The sequence below is a fragment of the Mus caroli genome, chromosome 15 (assembly GCF_900094665.2).
Source record: "Mus caroli chromosome 15, CAROLI_EIJ_v1.1, whole genome shotgun sequence".
Classification (NCBI taxonomy): domain Eukaryota; kingdom Metazoa; phylum Chordata; class Mammalia; order Rodentia; family Muridae; genus Mus; species Mus caroli.
The window spans coordinates 66646156-66661880 of NC_034584.1; the positions used below are offsets into that span (position 1 = coordinate 66646156).

Below are 15725 nucleotides of genomic sequence, written 5' to 3' on the forward strand. Positions count from 1 at the left end.
AAGGTGATCATCCGCCCTTAACCTCCTGAGCATCGGGGCTCCAAGCAGCAGCACCACCACACCCAGCTGGTAAGATTCGTTTCAGAATGTGTCATGTCTGAGGTTTCTCCACAGGAACTGTAAAGATAATTGATTAAGAAAAACATTCTAGCTAAGTATGGCTTTGGTCTATAATCTCTGCCCTAAAGAGGCAGAAGGATTCCCAATAATTCATGGTCAGCCTAGGCTACACAGTGAGACCCTAGCTTCTAAAAACTAACTAACTAATTAAATAAACAAACAAACCAACTAACTAACTAACTAACAAGCTTTATTTTAAAAGCAACATTTTAACTTTTAGAATCTGTGGACACAGGACATTTTAGTTGTATTCTGATGATGGTGTTCCAGAGATCTTATATATAGCACAGTCAGGTTTCAAACTCTGTTTATTTGGGGGGGGGGGCTGTTCTTTTGTTTTTTAAGACAGGGTTTCTCTGTGTAGCCCTGGCTGTCCTGGAACTCCCTATGTAGACAAGGTTGGCCTTGAACCGAGAGATGCCTCTGCCTCTCTGCCTATGCCTCTCTGCCTCTCTCTGCCTCCTAAGTGCTGGACTAAAGGCGTGTACCACCACCCAACCAGGCTTTAAACTCTTTATGTGACTGAAGATGACCTAGAATGTCTGATCTTCCTGCTTCTACCTCTAAAGCCTTCATTTACTTTGAAATTTAATATTTGTTTTTATTTTGTGTATGTGTTCATGACTGAGTACACATGTGTGTGGGGTGTTTAGGTAAAAGTGAGAGGTCAATATTGTGTGTTCATGGCTTTATTTCTTTTTTGTTCTGTTTTGGTTCTGTTGTTTTGAGACAAAGTCTTGCTACATAGCTGTGGTGGTTTGAATGAAAATAGCCCACAGAGGCACATGTGTTTGAATGTTTAGTCACCACTGAGTGTAACTATTTGAAAAGGATTAGAAGAATTAAGAGATATAACCTTGCCAGGTGGTGGTGGTGGTGGTGGTAGTGGTGGTCGTTCATGCCTTCAATCCCAACACTTGGGTGGCAGAGGCAGGTAGATCTCTGATGATTTGAAGCCTGCCTGGTCTACAGAGGGACCACCAAATTTATATAAAGGAACCCTTGCTACATCGGGCTTTATGGAGAGAACCTTTAGCCACTAGGCCATTTTGCCAGGCCTCCTGTTTGGGGTTGTGAGTCTGGGTGTCATACAACTCCTTATGTATCTGAAAAGGACCTCGAATTGACCCACCTTCCCCTACTGTCCTGGAAGACCGCAGGCAGACACCACCACACTCACGTGTTTTCGGTGGACTGAGACAACGTACCGGAAATTCTCAAAGGTAACATTTTCATGTTTAATTCATCGTTTATAAATGCTGTAATCTTTAGAGACTGTTGAAGATAAAAACATATCTTACTTGACAGAACACATATTTTTAAAGAATTTCTTACAAGTCTGATTGTCAGTGATGTCAAACCAACCTTCAAGCACTGGCTCTTCAGTCTTGGTTAGAGTGACACAGGGGTGGAGAAGAAGGGCCTTGTGGGTATTTTACATGTATGTGCATGCACAGAATTACAAATTACATTTTAAATAAGTGAATAATTTTTAGACTAATACAAGGGTATTTTTTGAGACAAGATCTTAAGTCCTGGCATCCATTACATAGACAATCAAGATCCATCTGCCTCTGTCTTCTCGGTTCTGGGATTAAAGGCAGGTGTGTGCCCTCATGTCTGGAAATATAGACGTTTTGTGTATTTGTAATATTCTGATCCGTAGTCTTTAAAGTTTTAGTTAATTTATTTATTTTGTTTATATGTGTGTAGGTTTGCACGTGCCATGGTGGCAGTTATGTGGAGAACAAAGGACAACTTGTGGGACTTAGTTCTCCTGCCACTCAGTGGTGTCTGGGAATCAGAATTCTGTCCTCAGGCTTGGTGTCAAACACCTAGACATGCGGAGCCATCTGGCAGGTCTGTGATGGTTAGTTTTGATTGACAGCTTGATTAGTTGTTAGAGGTTAGGGAAGCTCACCTCTGAGCGTGTGTGTGTGTGTGTGTGTGTGTGTGTGTGTGTGTGTGACCAGATTTTAGATCTGCCCCTTCCTGATACCATTCTCTGTTTCCTGGCCACCATAAGGTGAAAAACTCAATGCCACCACATGCTCTCGGGGCCATGGTGGTCACTTTTAGCAGGGGAAGGGACAATCCAACAAGGAGGCAAACCTTCTGGAGATGTAAACTGAAATAAGTTCTCTTTCAAACTGTTTCAGGTTATGTGTCACAAAGACAACATGTCTTGGCAGACATATACACACAGGAAATTGTCCCAGGACGAAAGACAAATAGTTCCATTGATTGCAAACAAGTTACAGACCAAGGCCCAGGTACGGAGAATCTCAGAGCATCCGAGGGGCTGAGAGAAGTTCATACAGCAAGAGAAAGCTTGTCCTCAACAATTCACATCTGACCTGGTGGACAAGAAGCCAGCTTTATATGGAGGGAACTTCCCGTATGAGGAAGCAAAGATGCAAGAGACTGGCTTAGTGGCTGCCTTGGTATTTCCCCAATGACAACCAAAGGTAGGCATGGACAGTCAGTACAGGGCCATGTTGGCCTAGGGGCGGGGGTGCAGGGATATAGGGAGGGAGGGAGAAGTCACAAGAGGTACCTGTGGGGCAGGGGAGATAGTCTGTGGGTAAAGAGTCTGCAAGCTTGAAGAACTGAGTTCCAGCCCCAGGACCCGCATAAAAGCCAGTTGTGACAGTTTACACCTGTAGCACTGGCACTGGAGAGGAATCCACAGGCAGGTCTCTGGAATTCTGTCAGCCAGCCTCCGTGAGCCAGTGAGCTTCAAGTTCAAAAAAAGGCCGTTTCAAAGAATAAAGTGGCCGGGCGGTGATGGCGCACGCCTTTAATTCCAGCACTTGGGAGGCAGAGGCAGGTGGATTTCTGAGTTCGAGGCCAGCCTGGTCTACAAAGTGAGTGCCAGGACAGCCAGGGCTACACAGAGAAACCCTGTCTCGAAACAAAACAAAACAAAAATAATAATAAAAATAAATAAAGTGGAGAGCAAAAGAAGACACCTGATGTCAACCTATGATTGATACATTCTCACGCACACACGTGCATGTGTGCCCACACACCCATACACCATAGTCGTGCACCATGCATAAATAAGTAAATATACAAACAAACAAACAAACAAATAAATAGGCAAAGTATAAGTCTAACTCCCAGATGTACCTGCTCCTGGTTAGAGAGCTCAGAGTCTCTGGAGCTCACGGTAAATATCTGAGCCATGTGGGTCCCACCGTCCTTGCCACAAACTCTCAGCTCTGTCACTATCCAGAAGAGTCACAGATGCCAGAGACAGGTGCCCACCCCTTATTCACAAAAGTAAGAGCATCTTAGTTCTTTTTTTTTTTTTCAAGACAGGGTTTCTCGGCGAAGTCCTAGCTGTCTTGAAATTCACTCTGTAGACTATAGTCTCTTGAACTCAGAAATCTATCTACCTCTGCCTCTCAAGTGCTGGGATTTTAAAGGCATGTAACACAAATCTCAGATTAGAAAAAATAGAAGCCAAAGCCTGGTAGTCCTTCTGCTCACAGGATAAAACAACAACAACAAAACCACACAAAATGGACTTAAACCTTTGTGAAGCTAGGCACATAGTGCAGGCTAGTGTTCTCAGTTACTCCGGAGGCTGGAGGGATCAGCTGAGCCCAGGAAGTCAACACCAGCCCCAGCAACATAGCAAGACCTTGTCTCAAGTATAATGTCCACCCTGCCTTAACTAGGGATTCTGTTGCTGTGCTTAAGCACCACGACCAAAAACAACTTGGAGAGGAAAGGGCTTAACCTCACTTCCATTTCCACACCACAGTCTATCATCGAAAGGAGTCAGGGAAGAAGCTGGAGTCAGGAGTGGAAGCAGAAGCTGTGGTGGAGTACTGCTCACTGGCTTGTTCTTCATAGCTTGCTCTGCCTATTTTTCTTATAAGATCACCAGCCCACGGTGAGCTGGGCCCTAGTGTATCTATCAATCATCAATCAAGAAAAATGCGCCACAGGCTAGCCCTTGGGCTAATCTGTTTGGGGCATTTTCTCAGCTGAGGTGCCCTCTTCCCAAATGAGTGGGCAGCCCAGTGTTTAGGTTAAAGGGTCTCAGTAACTGCATCCTCCCAGATCTTTCTTTCCTAGCTGCAGGGACTTCACTCTCCTGAGCCAGTTGACTTTCATTTGGTTACCATGACAACTACAGTGACCAAAAGCAACTTAGGGGAGGCAAGGGTTTATTTCAGTTTTACAGTCCACTCCAGAGGGATGTCAGGAACTCAAACAGGAACTGGAAGCAGAAAGCATGGAGGAACACAGCTCATCGGCTCCCTTGCAGATGCAGGCTTAGCTAGCCTTCTTATGTAACTCGGGCATACCTGTCCAGGGAAAGGTGTTTTGCACAGTGGGGTAGGTCTTTCTATATTGATTATCAAATAATTCCCCATATTCATGCCCATAGTCAATCTGTTCTGGAAACTCCTTCATTGAAATTCTCTTCTCTGGGGACTACAAGCCGTGTTAAGCTGACAATTAAAGCTAAAGAAGTTACCATCAACTGTGAATTCAGCTTATGTTCAATGCATGAATTAGGGAGGATTGAAGGCAAGTGATCTGCAACCCCTTCAGCATGGGAGCCCCAGAAGAAAAGACACTCTGTGGGCCATCAGGGGCCTTACCTGACAGTTCAAAGTCTCTCCAATGTGGTCAGAAGCCAGGCTACCCCACAAGCCTTGTGGCTACCATCCCTCCTGCAATAGTCACTGTGGCCAACTTGCTTTCAACAGACACTCCCTCTGATGACTGGAGATAACTCGAGGACCTGTTTTGCTGGGCCATGCTGCCACTGAAGTCATCTCTAGGTACCGATGAAGCATTCATTCAGAAAACCAGCCTCTAGATCCGCCCATTTTGGTTGGAGTGCAAAGCTGCAAAAGCACAGCTGTTCCCGTAGGTATTTATTTGGGAGCACACTCTTACATGCACTCAGTTATAGCTGAAAGTAAAGATTGGACGGTGCATCAGTACAGAGCTCTGCCCCTGAAGGTACCTGCCTGCCTTGCTTACTCACTACTACACACACACACACACACGGAGGGAGGGGCTTATAGCCAAACACTGCCTTCAAGAGTATGGAGGAAGCCGGGGCGGTGGTAGCGCATGCCTTTAATCCCAGCACTTGGGAGGCAGAGGCAGGTGGATTTCTGAGTTCGAGGCCAGCCTGGGCTACAAGAGTGGTCTACAGAGTTCCAGGATAGCCAGGTCTACACAGAGAAACCCTGTCTCGAAAAAACAAACAACAACAACAACAACAAAAAACCAAAAAAAAACAAAGAGTGTGGAGGAATAGGAGCAAGAAGGAGATGGGGAAATCCTCAGAAGCACTAGGGGAGCTGCTGCCTGGAGGTAAGGCAGCTGTTTTGCCCTTGGCCTGGACCCAAGGAGCCAACCGCTCCCATCCAAGGAGCCAACCGCTCCCATCCAAGGAGCCAACTGCTCCCATCCAAGGCTCTACTTAGTTGCTATCCCTTACTGGGCCCATTGCAGTCACCACCCGATGCTAGCATCTTCTAGCAAGGTAGGTAACCAGGTTCCTTCCTCCCTCCTCACTGCAGTCTGTCACATATGCTGCTCTTGGTGACATAAATTGGCTTGTCAGAGGCTCCCAGGTGTAACCAGATCACAGGTGAGTGATTTGGAGGTCAGAAACTAATGGGCACACACTTCTTGGAAGTTGAGAAGGCTGAGCTCTTTCTAGGCTCTTCACAATGCAGGGAGGTTAACCCCTGTGATGGTTAAGACCGTCACGCTAGCCAGGTGTGGTGGCGTACGCCTTTAATCCCAGCACTCGGGAGGCAGAGGTGAGCGGATTTCTGAGTTCGAGACCAGCTTGGTCTACAAAGTGAGTTCCAGGACAGCCAGGGCTATACAGAGAAACCCTGTCTCAAAAAACAAAAGAACAAAAAAACAAAACAAAACAAAAAAGTCTATGGCCTATAGCTTAGGCAGGAAATAGGGGTGAGATATCTGGTAAAGAGAAAGGATTCTGGGAGAACCAGGTGGGAGATTCACCAGAAAGATGTGACGAGATGGACACATGGTACCTGAGCACAGGTAGTCAGTCCCATGGCAAAATGTGGCTATAATAAATGGGATATTTTAAGTTATATCTAGCCAGAGAGGAGCCTAGCTATATGGCCAAGGTATTTGTGTGTGTGTGTTGAGTCTGAGTCTTATTTAGTCTTACTTCTGGGAGCATGGGGCTAGGAGGAAGAATCAAGGTTTTTTTGTTTTGTTTTTTAAGACGTATTTATTTATTATATGTAAGTACACTGTAGCTGTCTTCAGACGCACCAGAAGAGAGCATCAGATCTCATTATGGGTGGTTGTGAGCCACCATGTGGTTGCTGGGATTTGAACTTCGGACCTTCGGAAGAGCAGTCGGGTGCTCTTACCCACTGAGCCATCCCACCAGCCCCAAGAATCAAGGTTTAACTTCTCCATGTGTCTGTAACCTAGTAGACTGGGTTAATCAGGTGAGAAGATCTCACTCTAACCTGCCAGATTAAGGACAAAGCCAGCTGAATGCTATGTTTTCTGGTTGCTGACACAATATAACCAGCTACTTGAAGATCCTATGTTGGGACTTTCTGTCATGACTGACTATACCCTGGTGCTGAGTCAAAATCATCCTGTCCTTCCCTAAGGTGGTCAGCTATTTTGTCATAGCAACATAAGTAATCTTCAGTGCTTCTGCTGGTTTAGCTCAGCTTTCTCTGACATGGTGGGCATTTGCCATTTCCAGCCTGAATATCACCTTTGCTCCTTTCCCAACTTCCCAAGTGTCTGCAGCATCTACACCCGACTCAATTCCCTCATCCCTGCTCTTTGGGAATTCTCATTTCTCGGAACTCTCTAGACATCTTCCTGATTCCATCTCCTCCCGTCCTGAATCCAAACCCACTCAAAACAAACTGTACAAAAATAATCAGTTAAAGAGACAAGCCAAAAACAAACAAAACAAAACAAAAATCCGTGAGGGCCAATTGCACAGCATTTCTTGAGTTTTCTGGCCATGTTCTGTGCTTGCTGCTGGAGGTTCGGGTCTCAGCATTTAGAGACTCTTGGCCTCTTGAGTATTAAAAGGTACCGGGTGGTGATAGGGTCAATGTCACATGCCTTTTAATCCCAGCCTTCAGGAGACAGAGGCAGGTGGATCTCTGTGAGTTCAACACCTGCCTGGTCGAGAGCTAGTTCCAGGACAGCCAAGGCTATGTGAAGAAACCGTCTTAGAAAACAAACAACAAAACAAACAACAAAAAAAGAAAGTTTGGGTGATTCACTATTTTGACAGATTACAACTTTTCTACCTTACATGCCCTCCAATAATGTTTGATTTTTAACTGCATGCACACCCAGTTGCAACTAGGCAATAAGATGGTAAAAGGGGTTTTCCTAAGAGTTCACTTTAAGGACAGTTTGCTTTATTATGCGTGCACTCCAAACTAGTTCTGGCTGGCCTCCTTCTCCTTTCATTACTAGAATACAACCAAATGAATCTAAGTTTATACCAACTAAGTGGAGGAGAAACATTCCAGTGTTCAGAGTGGTGTGTGTCTGTGTGCCAATCCTCCCACACATGATGGGAGGGTGTGTCATAGGCTGTTAGTGGCATTGTTAAGAAGTGTGCACAGCCCAAGCCTAGTGGCATCCTAGCTTCCTAAACAGTCCTATGCTTGTCTGCCTCACTTGGGTGAAAGGAAGCATGTGACAGACAGGAAAAACTCATCTTGTCCTAACCGCTTTCCTTTGCTGCAGATCTGAAAACAAACATCACTTCCCAGAGGCCAGCTTACCACACAGTTATGACACTTCCCACTGGAAACGGTATTCTTTCCCAGGACATCTGGGTGAACATAAGACTTATTGAGACAGGCAGCTAGCTTGCTCACCAACTGTGCCTTTGTGCCTGACACTAACACTGGATATAAGTTCTACATCTATGGTCTCAAACCTGGGATACAAAGTATTCAGGAAAAAAACCCATCTGACTGGACATGTAGAAATCTCTCATCATTATTCCCTAACAGTCCAGCAGCTACTCATATGGCATTCACGAAGCACTTAATCAAGAATACCGAGAGATGGGTATTGTAGGAGAATGTGCCTAGGCACTATGCAGTTGTCGTCTTTTGTATTTAAAAGACTTTTCAGTGCCGGGCGTGGTGGCGCGCGCCTTTAATCCCAGCACTCGGGAGGCAGAGGCAGGCGGATTTCTGAGTTCGAGGCCAGCCTGGTCTACAAAGTGAGTTCCAGGACAGCCAGGGCCATACAAAGAAACCCTGTCTCAAAAAACCAAAAAAAAAAAAAAAAGACTTTTCAGCATGTACAATTTCAGTATGTGTGGGGATCTTAGAACCAATCCCCCAATAGATACTGAGGGACAGTTGTATCTTATGTTTATTGGACTAGGATATAATACGGTAATGACGACACTAAAACCAAACATGATCCAATCTATAAAACCCTGCCGATTTAGTTCCTCCAACTATATTTAGTGCCAACAAAAACTCCTAGTTTTTGTTCTCTTCAGACCACATCAACTTTACGTTCCCAAGTTTACTCCACAGCTCATCTAAGCAAAATTCCACGGTCTCACGGTTTCATCTGCCATGGAGTCCCACTTTCTAATATTCTTGGACGCTGCGCTCCAGACCACTACTTGATAGGATGTTTCTAATAGTCTTCATTCTACCTTGTCCCTGCGTTCTCTTCCTTAAGACATGGCCCATCTTCTTCAACAAGTGTGTGGCCAGGCTGGCTAGAACTCTTGGTGATCCTTTTGGCTTTGTGGTGGGATTACAGAAGACTCAAGGACCATTCAGTTCACCTGTCTGCTTAGCAGGCTAATCCCCATACGCCTCAAGAAAGACATCGGTAGTGGCCGCCTTTCCTCCCTATTCCTCTGGCCAAACTGTTGCAATGGTTCGTTTGACTCCCTCCAGAACAGGACCTCTTAAAACATCTCTCCAGCTTTTGAAAGGACAAATCTGTGCAGCTCAGGACTGCCCGAGCAAGCACTCGGACGCCTGAGAGCGCTTCTTCCGGGAGACTGCCTTGGCGTTTCTGAAAGGGATTTTCCCGGGCGCCGGCTCCCAGGCTTTCGGGCTACCGCGCTCCACAGCGTCTGCGCAGGCGCGGCCGCGCGAAGCATCACGGGCCGCCCCGGACGGACGCGGAAGATGGCGGACGCGGCCGTGGGGAAGGAAAAGTGCGGGGACCAGCGGCTCGTGTCATTGCCCCTGTCCCGCATCCGAGTCATCATGAAGAGCTCTCCCGAGGTGTCGAGCATCAACCAGGAGGCGCTGGTGCTCACGGCCAAGGCCACGGTGAGCGGCCGGCGGGGCGACGAGAGGGGCGGGCGCGGGCACCAACCGCCCCTCAGGCTTCGCACACACACGCCTTGGCCTTTGGCTGCCCTGCGGGGGCCGCGCGGCGTCTCTTCCTCTTGCGCCTGCGTGCTACACACCTCCCCTTCCCCTCCCGCGGGCTCAGCTCCGCCCACTGCGCCGCTTTCGCTCTGCAGGATCGCCTCGCTCCCAGCGTCCTCTGCGCCCCGCCTCCCGCGTCACTCCCCGCTGGGCCTCGCGCACGCGTAGTTAAGGGTTCGGCTGCGTGCGCGAGTTGAGGCGGGTCTATGTTGTGCGGGAGGTCGGGCTGCCTTTGACGTCCCTCAGAAAGATGCGGGAAGGTTCTCCAAGCTTCCAGGACGGCTTGCGAGGCTGTCTAGGGCTCTTCAGCCTTGAGGACTCTGGAGGTAGTCAGGGTTTACGCAGACATCCGCTGTCACAAGTTAAATTATAACCGCATAGTCCCCTCCCAACACACATCGCTTTGTCTTATTTTGTTCTATATTTCCAGCCATCTCTCAGTATGTTTTCCCTATCCTGAAGCTCTGTAAACCACCAGAATTACCTCAAAACTCGAAAGAGATCTTCTTGTCTCAGCCTACCAAGTGCTGCTGGGGTTTAAGGCTTGTGCCACCACGCCCTGCCACCTTGGTCTTGGCCCTTCTGAGTACAGCGATTAAAATTTCCTGACCCCACTCCTGGTTTAAAGTTTGGTTTCGATAGTGGTAGGCCGGGAACCTTATTGTTCTGAGACCCAGCCATGACTACTGGCTCTACCTTCTTTTCCAGCCTCTGCTCCTAGAACTTCATTCAGTGCGTGGCATTTTTTAACAATATTTTGGACTAGGGACAAAGGTACAAATCTTGTGACTGCAATAGAGTCAACCTTAAGTAGATCCTGATAAAATAACAATAGTTCCCCAGTATCTTTGAATTGGTCCTCCAAAGCCAAATACAAATCTTAGGATAACAAGCCCCTTTTAGACAGTGGTGTATATTTACATGTAAACTATACATGTCTCATTAAATCATCTTAAGATCATGGTGGTCGCTGGGCAGTGGTGACGCATGCCTTTGATCCCAGCACTTGGCAAACAGAGGCAGGCGGATTTCTGAGTTTGAGGCCAGCCTGGTCTACAGAGCGAGTTCCAGGAAAGCCAGGGCTACACAGAGAAACCCTGTCTCAAAAAAACAAACAAACAAAAAAGTAGAACCTATTAAAAAAAAAAAGAAAAAGATCATGGTGGTCTTCCTCTTATTTCTGTGTGGTGCTAGGATTCACATTTTTTGTAAGATTCATTCTAGTGTTAAGGACCTAATCATTATGCAGACAGTTCTCTGATCACGTACTAGCTGAGATAATACTGAACCCTGGGGAAGGTTCAGTTTTTATTTCTGAGCATTGGGCTGCACCTAAAAGGTATTTGGGCAAAATGAGATGTCATTTTTCAGTCTGAGGTTTTTGATTTTTATTATAGTCATGAGAAAACAAGGGATTGAAGTAGACACAGACACGTGGTACCTTATGTTTGTAATATAGTCCTTTGCAAGCCAGATGTAATTTGGTTGGCTGGTTTTCATTTTTTAAGACATGGTTTCTCTGTGTAGATCTGGGTGTCCTGGAACTCTGTAGACCAGGTTAGCCTTTAACTCAGATAGGTCTGCCTCTGCCTCCCAAGTGCTGGGATTAAAGGCGTGCGCCACCACTGCCTGGCTTTTTATTCCATTTTGTGTAGGCTGGTAACACTCCACCCACCCCACCCCACCCTCCCTTTTAGACAGCAGCTCATTTAGCCCAGACTGGCCTTGAACTTGATATATAGCCATAGCTGCCCTTGCTTTCCTGTGCCTCCTACCTCCACCTGAGCGTTGATATGATAGGTATGTATCATAGCACTCCCTGAAACCACTTGTAAATATTTTTGATAGCCCTGTAATAAATATTTATGTTATACACCTAAGCTCAGCTGGGAACTGCCTGCTGCTTCCTTTCTGGTCTTATGTTTCTGTCTCTTGTAAACTGATTTCCTGTCATTTGAATCGAGGAACCAAGATAAGCTGAAGTCTTAATGGAGTGTTAAGCTTATAAAATGTGCGGTGGGTTTTTGACTGAACCCTCTCGTTTGATTTTCTTTGTGTTGGTTTAGGAGCTCTTTGTTCAGTACCTAGCCACCTGTTCCTACAGACACGGAAGTGGCAAAGCCAAGAAAGCACTGACGTACAGCGACTTAGCCAGCACTGCAGAGGATTCAGAGACACTTCAGTTTCTCGCAGGTATTTAACCTTTGGGACATTCTGTTAAAAAACAAAAACAAACAAACCTTGTAGTGTGAGGTCTTCTTCCCTTTGTTCTGCTTGGTGCCTCAGTTTACCCTGATCTGGCACAGGGAGGTGTTACTAGCCTTCTCCATTTGAGCCCACCAAGAAGCCAACAGTATGTAGGTGCTTCCCTGGCCAAGCCGACTCACTCAGAGCTGTGTGCTTGTCCTGTACCCCTACCCCCCCAAGACAGAGCATGGGTGCAGCCATAGAGCAGGCTCTGGCTAGAAAGAGCTTCATTCTAGCCCAGGGGCCAGCTCAGCCTCCCTCAGCTAGCTTGGACAGTGCTGCTCACAAAACGTGTTTACCAGCTGTGGAATGTGAACAATTTTGTAAGCATGCGCCAGGAAACTGCCTGTTTTTGTGACTCTTCACCTAGAAGCATACCTGGATTTCATCTGCTTTAGAAGGTGTTCTAGAGTTAAAAGTGGAAATGATACATTTTGAAACTTGAATCATTGTAGTCATAGTTCACCATAACCAATTATTGACAATGTTTTCCACTTTTAAGATATATTACCAAAGAAGATTTTAGCTAGTAAGTACCTGAAAATGCTCAAAGAGAAGAGGGAAGAGGAGGAGGACGATGAGGACAATGGAAGCGACCTTGGTGAAGCCCTGGCTTAGACCAGCAAGAAGAGCTCTCATCCTGTCCTGTGAGCAAGGACAGACTAACAGCTGTGAAGTGAAGGGCACTGCAACTTTGTCTCAGACTTGGAACTTGTTCATTCCCTCTTGCAGTGGAAAGGACTGGACAGCAGCAGCCTCCCCTACAGGCCCTTCAGCCATCTCCTCTCTCCCACTAGGAGAATCCTGGGCAGATGGCACTGCTCTGGCTTTGGGCACATTAGCACATACCACTGAACTTCACATTGAACTTGCAGGGCAGACCTGGGAAGCTCCCCGGCAGCTGTGTAGTCACGTGGACACACTGTTCTCACAGACCGCGTGCATACTGTGCTACCTTTGATGTTCGCTTTCTTAAAAAATGGACTATGCAGTTTTATTGTACAGGAATTTGCTTTCCTCTTTCCATTAAAGGTCTGTATTGTACAGTAATATGCTTTATTGAAGTGGTTTTAGGTTCTTTGTGAAATTTCATAGTGAGCTTTTCTGGCTTGAGCTGTGATTCGGGTAGAATATGTGCTTAGCACATACACCCCGGGCACATACACCATTCTTAGCACCAAAGCAAACAGTAGCAACAAGTAAGTAGCTGTCCCATTTCCAGAGAAGAGCCCCAGCTCATCCATCCATCATATGCAACTGAAGCAGCTGTCTTCAGTGTCAGAGCTTAAGTAGCTGTGATGAAACACCATGACCAAAAGGCAAGTTGGGGAGAAAAGGGTTGACTCAATTTACACTTCCACATCGATGTTCATCACCAAAGGAAGTCAGGACAGGAACTCACACAGGGCAGGAACCTGGAGACAGGAGCTGGTGCACAGGCCATGTGTGTATGTGTGTGGGTGCTCCTTACTGGCTTGCTCAGTCTGCCTTCTTATAGAACCCAGGACCACCAACCAAGGGATGACTCCACCCACAATGGGCTTGGCCCTCTTCCATTGATCACTGAGAAAATGACTTACCTCATGGAGCTTTCTTTCTCTCAGATGACTCTAGCTTGTATCAAACTTATAGAACCAGCCAGTCCACCATGTAAGGGTGTTAGACAAGTTGAGCATTGAGGACACTTTTCATTTTTGTCTTATGTATATCCAGTACAATCATCTTATTATGGTCTATAAAGCTAGACACATTGTTTTTGTGTTTTAGTCTTGCTCTCTATAACCCAGGCTGGCCTGGTACTTGTGATCCTGCTTCAACTTCCTAAATATCAGGGATAATAAGGGCGTGCCAATCCTGCTGGCCGTTCATTTGTACTTTGTTACAAATCAATACACAGACCACCCAAAATATTCTCATTCTACCCCATAGTTATTCTCTCTTCCTCCTTCAGTGTCTCAGTATGTAGCCCTAGCTGGTCTAGAACTCTTTGTAGACCAGGTAGACTGGCTTTGAATTCAGAGATCTCCCACCTCTGCCTCTGAGTGCTAGGATTAAAGGCAGCAAAATCCTCTCTGCCTACTTTGCTTCTCATGTCTGCTTTTTAAAATGATTTAAAATAAGCCCACTTAAAAATCCACTTTCTGGTGTACAGATTTGGTCACATGCAATCATGTGACTACCATTAAGAACAGTTCTAGCACCCTCTTGAAAAATCTCTTGCCATCATCTCCATCTCCATGTTACCATGGCAACCACTGAGCTGCCCTCTGCCCCAGTAGGAAAAAAAAAAAAAAGACTGGATGAACAGAGCATTGCTGCTGTGATCACGGGTTTTGCCATCTTGTTCTGTTCGTCTTCGGGACTTTCACCTGTCTGGGCTTTCTCAGGGCATCTCTCCCCTGTCTTTCCAACACCACCTGCACACTTGTCACTTGGGCTCACAGGTCAGATCAGTCAGGAGAGAGGCCTCCAGGGACTGGAGAGCTCTGTATTGTTTACCCTGCTCAGGAGAGAGCAGGCATAAAAATCAATCAAGACTCAGTTCTAACGCCTCACACACCACAATGTTCTCCTGCCTGTGGGGCTCATCAACCACAGCAGAACTCCGGGAGCCAGTCCATCCTTTGGGCACAGCCCTTGGCTCTGCAGAATAAGACCCAGCCCTGGGGGGAAAGGTGCACTCTACCAGGGAAACTGGACTCAGCCCGTGCATTTGACAGCACTCTGCAGGGTGACAGACAGTGAGTAACTGGACACCTTTGGAATAGGCAGCTGTAAATATGAGGAATTTTATTATTTTGCTGACACACTATGCGGCAAAACAATCGACACCATACAAAATAACTTTATAAAATATCCACATCATATCTTAATCAGGTTTACAGCATTCTGTGCATGTTATGGGGCTACATAAGGAGGTGAAAAGAAAACACTATAGCAAACCTTTAGTGTTAGTTTATACACACAGTAAGAACAACAACATAAGTAGCCATTAGGTTTCCCATGAATTTATTGCAAAAATAGTGCAAACTATTTAACCTAGGAAGCTGTGAAAACAAAGGACCCAGCTAAGCTTAAAACAGGACAGGAGACGCGCAGTGTCTGAGCATCCGGCTTGCTTCACCAGCTGTCCTGTCCACGCGGACTACCCGGCCAGGTCAGCGTGGCTGAGTGCTGAGAGAGAGAGATGCGAAGACCGCCGCTCCCAGGCCAGGCTGCACGCTGCCAGTGTCTTTAGGCTCATACTACTTCCTCAGTGGACACCCATGAGGTCTGTGTGTAAAAGTTAAGATGCCACAACATCGCAATGGANGTACCCACCCTTAGGTGATGTGGAGAAGGGACTAGAAGCAGCATGAACATAAAAGATCTCAATGGCACAGCCCGCTGAGAAGCTCCCGTCGTACCCTTTTCCTCGGGTGTGCTTGGGGGAAGATTCCTAATGGGGGGCGACCTTTAGAACCACATACTGCAGCGGGGAGAAAACAAGGATACTAACTTTTTAGGTTTTTCTTTAAACAGACTATTGGGGTCCAAAAAGCATAACACCAGAACAAAATTAAGTAAAACATAATGATACATAGAAAAGCAAAGCAAAGCAAAACAAAACCAAAAATCCAAATGCAGCACGTGCAGGTCTTGACTTGAGGTACCTGTGTAAATTCATCACCTGCCCAAAGTACACATTAGGTTAAAAGAAAATGCTTCCGGCGAGCCAGCTGTAGGGCATCGATTACAGAGAAAGTGCAACAGCTCTGAGCTTCATATCCATATGCAGCATACTAAAGGGGGATTTATTCTATAAAATATAGCTTAAGTATCAACCTGATGGAAGCTTAAAAAAAAAAACAACAATAAAAAAACCCCACACACATCTAACTAGAATCATCATTTTTTTTTTCTTGTTTTCCTTTTTTGAGACCC

At 46.2% G+C, this 15725-nt stretch overlaps 1 protein-coding gene across 1 annotated transcript; it reads left to right on the forward strand.

Moving 5' to 3' along the window:
* The first annotated feature begins 9268 nt into the window (after nucleotides 1-9268).
* Nucleotides 9269-12851, forward strand: Chrac1 (chromatin accessibility complex subunit 1). Its single transcript, XM_021183675.2, has 3 exons — nucleotides 9269-9452; nucleotides 11621-11747; nucleotides 12304-12851. The coding sequence occupies exons 1-3, from the start codon at nucleotides 9306-9308 to the stop codon at nucleotides 12417-12419; spliced, it is 390 nt and encodes a 129-aa protein (XP_021039334.1). The 5' UTR covers nucleotides 9269-9305; the 3' UTR covers nucleotides 12420-12851.
* Nucleotides 12852-15725: the final 2874 nt, after the last annotated feature.